We start from the raw sequence: 13516 nt of genomic DNA on the forward strand, positions 1-13516 counted from the left end.
CCGTTAGCAGCAGAAGCAGACAGAGTTTTTGTGTGCCAGTGGATGTAAGGAGTGGACTCCAATGAAGAGCAGCCGCATTGGCTCACCACATCTTGAGTACAAAAGAAATAATTTTTCTGCTAGCCTTCGCCTTGCCTTACTGAAAATTGATCAGCAGGGAAGCCAGCTGTTGCCAAGATGGCGCTAGCTTGGACTTGTGTGGCCGCCTGTTGGCAGCTGCTGAAAGCAAAGGAGTCGTTCCAGCAGGATTGCCACGTGGGAAAAGCAGTTGGATTGAAGATGCCTATACCCACATGTGATCAACCATGTTTAGTACGGCGGCGAATGTCGTCTGCAGGAAATTGTCGCCGCTGGATGATGAAATGAGGATGACGAGCACAGCGAGGACAGTGCAAGGCATATGTGTTTGTAGATGGAGAAAAACAACAAACAACGAATTTCACGTGCTTGCATTCATGCAAGTTTTGTGCAATCGCATGACCACCTGTGTTAACAAACTTACCATTCCCTCTCTTTGTTCTCCGAAATTGAAATTTGAACTGGTCGCTATAGAAAAGGCTCTAAATAACAAGTCATTTTGAATTGGTCGCTATAGACAAGGCTCTAAATAATTAACCATGAAGCAAACAAGATTTTGTGCCGCGGTAACTGGTTGATTAGCTCCTTAATGCAGCAGAAAAGACAAGATCCAAAATTTTTGCACCAGTGCTCCTTTAAGCCTGAACTACAGGAGCAAGCTTTATCACATGGCTAATGGAGATGCTGCGGCACGACATGAAATGTCTCCTGGCTTGCACTACATGAAGTAAAAAGAGACAGGTGCTCACCACACTGCTGCGAGTTTATGTTCAATGCACAAACTACACTCAAACCCCATTATAACGAAGCTCAAGGAGGAGCTAAAATTACTTTGTTATGTGGACCACACTGCATACCTATAAATTTATGCCTACCAGCCTTAAAGGGTGCCTCACCAGGCCCCATTAGAAATTTTGGTTATACACTACAAGTTGCAGGGTGCCATTTAGGAAGCATCCTATTAAAATAATTTTTAAATGGGTTCATTATTCGGGAAGGTAGGAGGAATTAAGATTACTTGTAGCCAGGAGGTAAGCTTCAATACCAACACAGACACTCTCTCCGTTTGCACATTTCCATAAAAAAAATACTTCTGTTCAAGATTCCGGTGAAGCGTCGGAGGAATCATCATTGAACATTTACAACCCGTGTAACATTCATTTTATATAAATTACTTCATTTAATTACAAGTAATGTAGTTGCCAATGTAGTGCCCAGAACTCACTTGTCACCACTCCGGGCCATGCTCTTCTATGCATGGTAACACATCTCTGAAAACTCCATGCAACAGTGCATGCAACAATCAATAACTTCTTTGTATAAGCATACTAAAGGCACATTTAATCAAATCCTTTTGACAAATGCCCTGCCATGAATTGTCAACGTAAATTCCCAGTCCAATGCCAAAAAAATTGGCATATAGCAACTACATGGCTTGTGTGTTCCAAAGGACATGTGCACCAAGTTCGCCAATCTAGACGAGCATGCAGTGATTATGTGATCGCTGTCAAAAGTTTGTGGACAATCAGAGAGATGGTGCCACAGTAGGCGTCAGTTCCACAAAGCCAAGGAGCACACACACCTTATTGTGTGTGCATCGTTACAAGGTTCATCAGAATGCTAAGTGAACACGAGAAACAGCAGGTCGGTACAAAACAAATATGTATATCAAAAACAGGACTGTACAAACGAGAGGCCCACCACGAAGGTTACTCCTGTGTAGACATGACGGCAGTGACTAGACGAACCAGGGCAGGCAGCTGTGCCAAGTCCTCATGTCGCCTGCGGAACAAAGTTTTCTTTGTGAACTGATGACTTTCATGAAAGTGCAATTTCCCAATCACACGAGCGCACTGCTAAAAAGACCAGCCCCATTAGATAAAAATCGAACATGTAGTTCATTCAATTTGGTTTGCAGAACAAATCTGGGGCTGCCACCAGAGTGCCGCTATCACTGCAGAGAGCTATAAAAGGAGGCTGGCAGGCAATAGTTCAAGTCCAGACTGTACTTAAGGCATTTTAACATTCATTGGCAGAGGACGATTTGTTAATGAAATATTTGTCACCCCACCTGGAAATTAGGTGTCTTCCTGTACCGAGCAAACGTCACTGAAATTCTTTGGTTAAAAAGGTGTTTAGAAGCAAGGTCATTTAGAAGATCCAAAGCTAGTGTTCACAGAAAAAATAGCCCCATGCAGCGCTGTGGTACTGCAATATGCGGTGGAATGTCAAAAACGTTGGGGCAACTGTTATGTGCATGGACCTTGCCATTTGCAGTCTAAATGCCCAGTGCAAATTCACAACCACACACTGCACATAACTAGGCCAACTGCATCTAGACCAACAAGCCAGCTTAAGTATTGAATGTTCCTTCAGTAACTGTCGTATGCACTGGAACCACATTGATACATTCCTCACTGTTGCGTTTTCCAGGCTGCTAGGCCACTTTTTTGCAGTCCCAACCCGAATCACATTGACTCCCATGTATTATGTCTCCATCTGATACGTCGCCATTCTGCACTGTTCCGACACCTTGCATTACGCTTGAACGCAGCGGCCGTGTAAACTTAACTGTGCAGACACGCTCATCGCAATAGGGTTGGCAGCGATAGCTCTGAATATGGGACGTGCGACGACCCGTATGGAGAATGGCTGGTACCGGAAGAGGAAACTTGGTGTGTGCAGCCACTTTCACGAGACATAGGTGGGTGAGTACTGCGGAGAAGCTGCCGTGGCAGGTGCCTACTGCTGCCCCAGATCGCGAGTGCCTCGGACCTTTTCAGGTTCACGTGGGAACTAGCAGCCAGAAAATGTACCATTACAATCGCTGTTTGTTGATTTACTGAATGTTGGCACCAAAAGATGGTGTTTTCTGGGAACATTTGAAATGATAAAAAAGAAACTTAACTGTATTGGCTCACTTTTTGTGTTCTCAATCGCGAACGCTGGCACTGGAAAATCATATGAAATGGGATCATATCAATGAGGTTCTAGTGTATACCAACTCACCAAGCTCTTGATTCTTCTACACTTTAACCAAGCTTGTTGTCTTCAAAGTAGTTCCCTTTGTTAGCAACATCCACTCTAAATATTTATTACAAATTTACAATACCTTCTGGAACACTTCTTTAAGAAAAGCGAATTAATCCTGCAAATTTGTCTTATAATAGCCTCCTTTCAAAGCAGACTTCAACTTGGGAAACCTTAAGAAGTCCACTGGAGCCATATCTGGAGACCAGGCTGGCTGGAGTAAAATCGTTTTCATCTTGTTGCCGTGGTGCAACACACAACTGGTTTGCCAGCAGCTGAGGTCTCTTCCAGCACATGGCTTCGCTAAAACACTTCGGGAATACTACATAAAACTCCTTGTTTGCTGCCTGTCCACATGAAAAATACACATAGTCAAAAAAAGAAACTGTCATACCTGCCTGCCAAAAAAAAGCACAAGCATCACCTTCATGCAAGATAAACTAATCGAAGCTTTCTTTGGTTTGGGGCGATTCTTGCTCCTACCACTATGAAACAGAACCTTGGCTTTGACGTTTATATTGAACACCTAGGTCTCATCTCCTGATAAGATGGTCTTCAAATAGTGTTCACCACTGCTGGCACAATCAAGCTGTTCTTGACTGATGTTAACGTGGTTGACTTTCTGGTTTTCTGTGTGTGCATCCATGCATGTGTGCATGGTATGAAAGTTCAACAGTACCGAGCATCATGCTCAATCCTTTTAAATCCCAAGTATGCACATGGATCAATGAATGTGCACTTGCTCATTAAGTAACAATGCTCTCTTTTTCCACAAAATTCTTACAGTGAAGAAATAAAAAGCTATCATATTTTAGGAAATAAGCTCACTGCCTGTCTATAAAATTCAAGGGGCGCACCATCCTGTTCTGTGTAGCAAAGAATCCAAGTTTGTGCATAGAAAGCAATGACAAATTGAAGAACCTAGTGCAACAAAGCCTACCTTTTGAGCTCCTCTTCCTTTGGAGGTGTCAATATGTCTGAGGCAGCACTAAGCAAAGGAAGGAGGAAGAAAATGTCTCAAACACTTTTAAATTCATTTGCAGGAAGCTCACTGCATTAATTGGCTCAAGAGCATAACAAAAAAAAAATGGAGCCGAGAACTACACAACAAAAAAGGTATAACATATAATGCAGTTTAAATAGTGAATCCTATTACTCATTCTGAAAGAGCTACCCAATGCCTGAGTTTTTCGATATGAGACCTACCTGTTGAAAAATGGAATGCTCTGTGACAAAACACTGCAGAAGTGAAGTGTGGCCATTTGAAGGAACGGCATCTAATTTAACCATATATTTTTGATGATTTACACTTCTTTAACTGCCCGAGGGCACCACTGTCCAAAAAGCACTGACTATGCTTATGATCTGCATGGTTTTTCAAAGGCATGTCATTGAAAGTATCAAAATAGTAATGCTAAAAAGAAATTGTGCTGCGAAAGGCACCAAAAAATTTAAAAACAGGTGTGTGATGGCACATGTAAAATAACGTCATAGCATAAATGTGCATAGGCATACCTGCCAACACATGAACATTAAGATATACATAAAAGCCTCATGGACACAATATTAGAGGGGGGGGAACACATATTTGGTTTTTAAGTTTGTCTTGAGCACATATCTTTTTTGGAATACCTAGACAAGTCATTAACAATGCTTCACCTTTCAACAAATCACACAAGCAACAGCAAACAGACACTGAAAAGCAACCCCACTGTTTTTTAGACCACAGTGAAAAAGTCAGCTATCTTGCTGTCACCGATTTTGCTTGTTGTAGGCAAAATGTTGTCTAATTATTTTGCTTGAAGCACTTATCCCCCTACTATAGTGTCCTTTCACCATATTGACACATGTACTTATCTTTATCGGGCAACCAGGTTTCGCCGCTTAACAACTGTAATCGCAGAGCGAGGGACGCGCCTGCATGTATCCGACGTTTCTGGAAAGTTATCGACGCTTCTATCCGCGTGTCTGTTGTCGCCGAACCTTGTGTTATCAGATTTCATCGCGTGACACGAATGGTGTAGAACTTTGTGGAAGACACGCGGGTCCCATCAGTTAATCTGGAACATTCGACGACTGATCTATAAAAGCCGACGCGCTTGACCCGCTGATCAGTTTTTCCGACGATCGCCGACCGTGTTCGCCGCTATCGTTGTGCTTTAAGTGTAGCCTGTTTTGTGGGCACAGGTTCACCCAATAAAAGCTAGTTTTGTCTTTCACAGTACTGCTACTGCGTTCTTTCTTCACCGTCACTACCACGTGACATCTGGTGGAGGTGCTAGTGCGTTCATGTACCGAACGCCCCCGCAAAGCCGCGATCCAAGCCCGAAGCCCGAGGACAAAACCGACACCGCCCAAGACCAGCGTGCTAGCCGCAGACTGCAAGGACTGCCCCCAGAGCACGGACTTCTACCTGAGGCGACAAAGAAGATCGTGGTCAAGACAACCTCAATGGCTGCCGCAGCGTCCCCCGTTATCTTACAACAACCCCGGGACCCACCGACCTTCCATGGAGCAGCGACTGAAGACCCGGAATCCTGGCTAGAGACCTACGAGCGAATCGCGACATTCAACAACTGGGACTCCGACGACAAGCTGCGGCATGTCTACTTCGCCTTAGAAGACGCCGCCAGAACGTGGTTTGAGAACCGGGAGTCGACCTTAACGACATGGGACCTCTTCCGTAGCGGCTTCCTGCGCACCTTTACGAGCGTCGTGCGCAAGGAAAGGGCCGAAGCCATGCTGGACGCCCGAGTGCAGCTACCGAACGAGAACGTCGCTATCTTCATGGAAGAAATGAAACGTCTCTTCCGCCACGCCGACCCGGATATGCCCGAAGAGAAGAAAGTCCGCCTTCTCATGCGTGGTGTGAAGGAAGAACTTTTCGGCGCAATGGTACGAAGCCCACCGAAGACCGTAGAAGAGTTCCTTCGCGATGCAACCAGCATTGAGAAGACACTCGAAATGCGGAACCGGCAATTCAACCGCCGTACGAGCTCTACCCACTACGCAGGAATTCAATCACTGGCCACAGACGATCTGCGCGAGACCATCAGGGCCATTGTGCGCGAAGAACTGCGCAAGGTCTTGCCTTCGTCGCAGCCTCAAGTGGCCTCGATCGCCGACATCGTAAAAGAAGAGGTGCACCGATCCCTTGGAGTTCCTGAGGTGGAACCAGAATCACCGCAGCCGGAGGCAATGACCTACGCCGCCGCCGTCGCCCGCCGTCAAGGCCCCCCTGCGCGACCGCGCCAGGATCCTGCAACGCCGCAATTCCGTCGTCCGCCGCCGCCGCCGCCGCCGCAGCCAGCACGCCAATACGTCGCCCAGCGCACCTACGCGAGGAAGACGGACATTTGGCGAGCCCCCGACCACCGCCCGCTCTGCTATCACTGCGGAGAAGCCGGCCATGTGTACCGCCGATGCCCATACCGCGACCTGGGACTGAGAGGGTTCGCCGTCGACGCGCCGCGTCCACAGCTTGGCGAGCGCCCACGTGAAATCGCCGATTACCTAGCCGCCACTCAGCGGAACTCTCGACGACCATCCCGTTCACCGTCACCAGGCCGCTACCTGTCACCGCAGCGCCGACCGTACACTGGCCCAGCCCGGGGCCGGTCAGCGAGCACATATCCGGAAAACTAAAAGCAGCAACCGATGGAGGTGCGGTTGCTGTTCGTCGAACTGACGAAGATCCTCCGCCGCCGACGAAGACGACGAAGAAACGATCTCGACGACATAACAACGACACGCCGCCGTCCCGACGAAGTCAGGAAGGCGAGACTACACCGACGAACGACGACTTGACGACGCGACGTTTCAACTTCAGTTCAACACGACGCAGCCATGATCCGACGCCATGACCTAACTGCAACGCCAGACAAAGAACCACCGACCTCGACGTGCTTCTCGACGGCCACGCAGTCACTGCCTTAGTGGACACAGGGGCCGATTACTCTGTAATGAGTGGACACATCGCCGCCCAGCTGAAGAAAGTTAAGACTACGTGGGAAGGCCCTCAAATTCGCACCGCTGGAGGACACCTGATTACGCCGACTGGAATCTGCACGGCAAGGATAACCATTCATGACCGGACTTACCCTGCCACCTTCGTTATCCTCCAACAGTGTTCTCGAGACGTCATTCTCGGTATGGACTTCCTGAACCAACACGGCGCAGTCATCGACCTGAAGTCGAAGTCAATAACGCTGTCGGAAGATAAAGCGATACCGCCGGAGAGCCCTCGTAGTCACCACGCCTTGAGTGTGCTCGAAGACCAAGTGAGCATCCCGCCCCGCTCCAGCATTGTTATTTCGGTCGGCACCGAAATACCCGCTGACATAGAAGGTGTCATCGAAGGCGACCAACGCCTCCTGCTAGACCGTGAAATTTGCGTCGCAAGAGGGATCGCTCGACTGCATGGAGGGAAAACTGAAGTGTTCCTGACAAACTTCAGCCCGGAGTTCAAGCACATCAACACGGGCACGACGATCGCGTACATCGAGGAAATTGTGGAAACCAGTAATGCGTTTGTCCTCTCGGATTCCGCCGCATCTACCCCAACGACCATGGTTCCCGAACCAGACTACGACATTAATCCAAGTCTCGCAGTGATTAAGCAACAGCAGCTCAGAAGTCTGCTCCGACGATACAAAGGCTGCTTTTCGACGACATCGAGGATTCGACAAACACCAGTCGCCAAGCATCGCATAATCACCGAGGAGTACGCTCGACCACTCCGCCAAAGCCCTTACCGAGTTTCGCTGCGAGAACGCGAAGCTATAAGAGAACAAGTCGACGAAATGCTGCGCGACGACATCATCCAACCGTCGAAAAGCCCGTGGGCATCCCCTGTTGTCCTGGTGAAGAAAAAGGACGGAACCCTACGTTTCTGCGTCGATTATCGTCGTCTGAACAAGATCACGAAGAAGGACGTATACCCTCTTCCACGGATAGACGACGCATTGGATCGGCTCTGCAACGCTAAGTACTTCTCGTCGATGGATCTCAAGTCTGGCTACTGGCAAATAGAAGTCGACGAGAGAGATCGCGAAAAGACCGCCTTCATCACGCCAGACGGCCTCTACGAGTTCAAGGTCATGCCATTCGGACTCTGCTCAGCGCCTGCAACTTTCCAGCGCGTCATGGACACGGTGTTAGCAGGATTGAAGTGGCAGACCTGCCTTGTTTACTTGGATGACGTCGTCGTCTTCGCCGAAAATTTCGACGATCACCTTAGGCGGCTTACGACAGTACTAGAGGCCATCAAGTCATCAGGGCTCACTCTGAAGCCAGAAAAATGCCGCTTCGCTTACGACGAGCTTCTGTTCCTAGGCCACGTCATCAGTAAATCCGGAGTACGCCCCGACCCGCAGAAAACAGCTGCCATCGCAAAGTTCCCGCAGCCCACCGACAAGAAGGCAGTGCGTAGATTCCTTGGCATGTGTGCCTACTACAGGCGCTTTGTCAAGGACTTTTCACGCATCGCCGAGCCGTTGACACGTCCAACTAAATGTGATGTTGAGTTCAAGTGGGAAACGCCGCAGGCCGACGCATTTGAAGAACTCAAACGACGCATGCAGTCGCCGCCGGTACTTGCGCACTTCGACGAGTACGCCGATACAGAAATCCATACTGACGCCAGTAGCCTAGGCCTCGGTGCCGTTCTAGTCCAGAGGAAAAACGGAGTCGAACAGGTTATATCTTACGCTAGCCGGTCGCTGTCAAAAGCGGAAGGCAACTATTCTACGACCGAAAAGGAATGCCTCGCCATCGTTTGGGCTACAGCTAAATTTCGCCCTTATCTTTATGGCAGACCATTCAAAGTCGTCAGTGACCATCACGCTTTGTGTTGGCTAGCGAGTATAAAAGATCCTTCAGGACGACTGGCGCGGTGGAGCCTCAGACTACAAGAATACGACATCACTGTAACCTACAAGTCCGGAAGAAAACACTCCGATGCCGATTGCCTATCACATGCCCCCATTGACCCGCCGCCGCAAGATGACGAAGATGACGACGCCTTTCTTGGCATGATAAGCGCAGAAGACTTCGCTGAGCAGCAACGGGCAGACCCGGAGCTAAAAGGCCTGGTGAAATATTTGGAAGGGCACACCGACATTGTCCCCAGGGCATTTAAGCGCGGACTATCTTCCTTCACGCTTCAAAACAATCTCCTCGTGAAGAAGAACTTTTCACCAGTCCGCGCCAACTACCTTCTTGTTGTCCCGACAGGACTTCGTCCAGAAGTATTGCACGCCCTTCATGACGATCCGACCGCTGGACACCTCGGTTTTTCCCGGACACTCTCGAGGATACAACAAAAGTATTATTGGCCGCGCCTGACCGCCGACGTCGCCCATTATGTCAGAACATGCCGAGACTGTCAGCGACGTAAGACACCGCCGACAAGGCCAGCCGGATTACTACAGCCAATCGAGCCTCCTTGCCGACCATTCCAGCAGATCGGGATGGACTTGCTGGGACCCTTTCCGACGTCAACAACCGGAAATAAGTGGATCGTCGTGGCGACAGACTACCTCACTCGCTTCGCTGAAACTAAAGCACTGCCGAAAGGTAGCGCAGCTGAAGTGGCGAAATTTTTTGTCGAAAACATCCTGCTTCGACATGGCGCCCCAGAAGTCCTCATCACCGACAGAGGAACGGCCTTTACAGCGGAGCTCACCCAAGCCATTCTGAAATACAGTCAGACAAGGCACAGGAGGACCACGGCCTACCACCCGCAGACTAATGGCCTTACGGAGCGGCTGAATAAGACCCTCGCCGACATGCTAGCGATGTACGTCGACGTCGAACACAAGACCTGGGATGCCGTCCTGCCATACGTAACATTTGCTTACAACACGGCGGTGCAAGAAACAACACAGATCACGCCGTTTAAGCTGGTTTACGGCAGGAATCCGACGACGACGCTCGACGCCATGCTGCCCCACGTCACTGACGAGGAAAATCTCGACGTCGCTAGCTATCTCCAGCGCGCCGAAGAAGCCCGACAGCTCGCCCGCCTGCGGATCAAGAACCAGCAGAGGACCGACAGCCGACACTACAACCTCCGACGACGCTTTGTCGAGTACCAGCCCGGTGACCGTGTTTGGGTTTGGACCCCTATACGCCGACGAGGACTGAGCGAGAAGCTTTTGCGTCGCTATTTTGGACCGTACAAGATCATCCGACGTATTGGTGCACTGGACTACGAGGTCGTGCCAGACGGCATTTCGCTGTCACAGCGGCGCCGCTCACGACCTGAAATTGTCCACGTTGTGCGGCTCAAGCCGTACCACCAGCGTTGACGAACTTTGGGACTTCGCGTAACTGACCTTTGGACTTTATTTCTTTTCGTTGTTTTGTTACTTATGTTTAATAAGTGGCCCTTTGTGTTTCGCTCTCTTTGTAGCATCGGGTCGATGCTTTTTAAGAGGGGGGTAATGACACGTGTACTTATCTTTATCGGGCAATCACGTTTCGCCGCTTAACAACTGTAATCGCAGAGCGAGGGACGCGCCTGCATGTATCCGACGTTTCTGGAAAGTTATCGACGCTTCTATCCGCGTGTCTGTTGTCGCCGAACCTTGTGTTATCAGATTTCATCGCGTGACACAAATGGTGTAGAACTTTGTGGAAGACACGCGGGTCCCATCAGTTAATCTGGAACATTCGACGACTGATCTATAAAAGCCGACGCGCTTGACCCGCTGATCAGTTTTTCCGACGATCGCCGACCGTGTTCGCCGCTATCGTTGTGCTTTAAGTGTAGCCTGTTTTGTGGGCACAGGTTCGCCCAATAAAAGCTAGTTTTGTCTTTCACAGTACTGCTACTGCGTTCTTTCTTCACCGTCACTACCACGTGACAATATGGTCTCCCATATGGTCAGAAACTGACGAAAAGAACTTCTTTCACAAACAGAATTTTTCCTAGAAATTGATGCAACATTAAACTCATTAAAACCATTAAACATTAAATTAAACACCATAACATTAAACATTAAAATGATTAAACAAGCACTAATATTAGTACAGTTCATGGAAAACTTGGGAGAGTTCGGAGGTATGCATAGGATGTGAAAGATTGTATTATAATGTGTGACAGCTCATGATGCAGCTTATCCACCAAAAAGTGCTTGTACGAGGTCGTAGCCGCTTCAACATGCAGTTCTTGCTGGAGCCACAAAGAGTGAGGGCTCCGACAGCAGGACATAGGCTCAGACTCATGTTTACCTGTGAAGATGATCCTGCTGTTTTGCAGATTATTATAGCTGTCGATGTGTCAGAGCTGTTTCAACATTGCCGCTGCTCCAATCATCTGCTGCGTAGCATTGCCTGATAGCAGCGGAAAATGCAACTTTCATACAAGAAGCAGAGCTACATTTTGTGCCAATTTTTACTGTTAAAACTAGGGGTGCCTGAATACTCAAAGATCACCAAATTGAATCGAATATTCTATGTTCGAATAATTAGTTTCGCAAACCGAATATCTACTATTAGACTTTTCAAATATTCAATGCATTCGGTGTAGAGACCCATGCAGCGTCAAGTGTAGCGTGAGCCATGGAGCCCCTCATGAACGATGACGCCCAAGCGAGCGTTTCACTTCGTTTTCAGCGCAAAAGGAGGTCCGAGCGAGCGTGCCGCAGATGAGCTACCCCGGCTGACACAGTATCGGACTCGGTGAATGCAAGCACTCCCCAACGTCGGCCGAATGCGAAGATGGAGCACACAGTGCCTGAATGCCGCAATTCGCAGAACGGTGCCGCGTTGACCGGGGTCACCTCTCTGTTGGTACGAGGTTCATCCGGGTTGACAGGACCAATGGAAATGGTCACGCAACGCAAACAAAGAGAACTGCAACAAATCTGGAGGATGCTTAAGCTTCGCCTTTAAGAGTGGAACACAATATCATTCAAAGGTCCCCGACTGCTCCTCACGCTTCCCGGCAACTGCAGTTTATGTAACCGTAATGCTTACTGGGGAAATGGCAGGGAACGCTATGCATGAAGGCGAAGTTTCTGGTAGAAATGTAGGCTCTTGCCTGGGCCTGTCCCAGAGGTAGTGCACAGCCATGTCAAAAAATTACATAACTTTCTGTACTCTGCTATTGTGTTACACATTTAATATTTAAGTCTGAAAAGGCTTAACATAAAAGGCATGCACTGGCAGTGTTTTGTTTCTGGACATTTGTTTGTGGGCTGTCATTCCCAAATTCCGAGGAATAACTTCGTCAGGAATGTAAGACAAGGTATGAGCCACTTTAGCAAACAAATGGTGTGGGAATATAACCTGCATATACCACATGTCATATCGGAAGGTGCAGCATATACACGTCCCTGAATGTATACAGGAATTTTCGTTCACGAGGACACCGATGTCAGATGCCGATACTAGATTTTCTGTGACACGGGGCCCTTAACATACATTATCGCTTTAAAAAGCAGCGCAAATATAATAGCCCCCGATAAGCATGCAGATCGTGTTGAATACAAGGCGACGAACTTCAGGCCACTTCAACAACCGTCAGTCTAACCCGCATGCCTGATCTCAGGACCGATCATTGATACGAACATTCCACAATGGCTTGCGGCTCATTACGATATCATCCAGCAGCAAAGCTTTGTCACTGCTGCACTGTCTAAGCCATTAGGCTTAATCGGCGTTGCTTCATCGGGCGTTGGCAAATAAAGTTGCGGTTTGGTGCCAAATAGACGTGGATCTATAGCAGCTGCGTGACACTCGAAAAGCCAACAAACCACCTCGCAAACGAAAGCGAGTGCACGAGATGCCAACAACAAAGTTGTTCATGGCCGCCATCTTTGCGACAGTGACGTGCCATACTTCCTGATGCATTTCATGGACGTACATCAGTCTCTTTCTGTAAATTCTAGCAACCCGTCACAAGACTAGCTTTGAATTTACGCCGGGCGTGAAAGTGCCATACGAGCCAGTTGTATGCATCTGCGCAGACAGCAGCTGTACAGTGCTCAGCGATTGAAACACGATACTCAGACAGCATGGTGGCCAGCACTTTTTGTGCCACAGGTGATGGCTAGGTGATCGCTGAGGAGGCTGAATGCAGTTACGATGCATCAAAGAAGATTCTCGCGTTCATGTGACACAAAAAATGCATCATCTCAGTCTCACCATCGCCCACCGGTGGCACAAGTACTGGACGCCATGTTGTCCGAGTATCGCGTTTCAATCACTTTGAACTGTGCAAGGGCAGAAGGGGGGGGGGGGGGGGGAGGAGGTGCAAGCATCACGCAAACCTGCTGCGACCCTCCAGATTTCAGAATATTTGACGAGTGCCAAATCAAGCCAAACCCGACAATGACGCTGCACAGATGGCGCCTGCTCTTTACGGTCGGCGCCGGCTGCGCGAGGAGCATTGATCCTTACG

General features: G+C 48.8%; 1 protein-coding gene across 2 annotated transcripts in view; it reads right to left on the minus strand.

Annotated features, from left to right (window-relative positions):
* Positions 1–1723: 1723 nt before the first annotated feature.
* Positions 1724–13516, minus strand: part of LOC135898678 (AP-5 complex subunit zeta-1-like) — a 62109-nt gene continuing 50316 nt past the window's right edge. For both annotated transcript variants that reach the window (XM_065427777.1, XM_065427778.2), the window contains exons 17-18: positions 4049–4096; positions 1724–1860 (exon numbers count right to left, since the gene is read on the minus strand). In XM_065427777.1, the coding sequence (XP_065283849.1) occupies positions 1788–1860; positions 4049–4096 (121 nt within the window). In that variant the 3' untranslated portion in view covers positions 1724–1787. The remainder of the gene's footprint in view (positions 1861–4048; positions 4097–13516) is intronic.

This window comes from Dermacentor albipictus, chromosome 8, assembly GCF_038994185.2.
Source record: "Dermacentor albipictus isolate Rhodes 1998 colony chromosome 8, USDA_Dalb.pri_finalv2, whole genome shotgun sequence".
NCBI classification, from domain to species: domain Eukaryota; kingdom Metazoa; phylum Arthropoda; class Arachnida; order Ixodida; family Ixodidae; genus Dermacentor; species Dermacentor albipictus.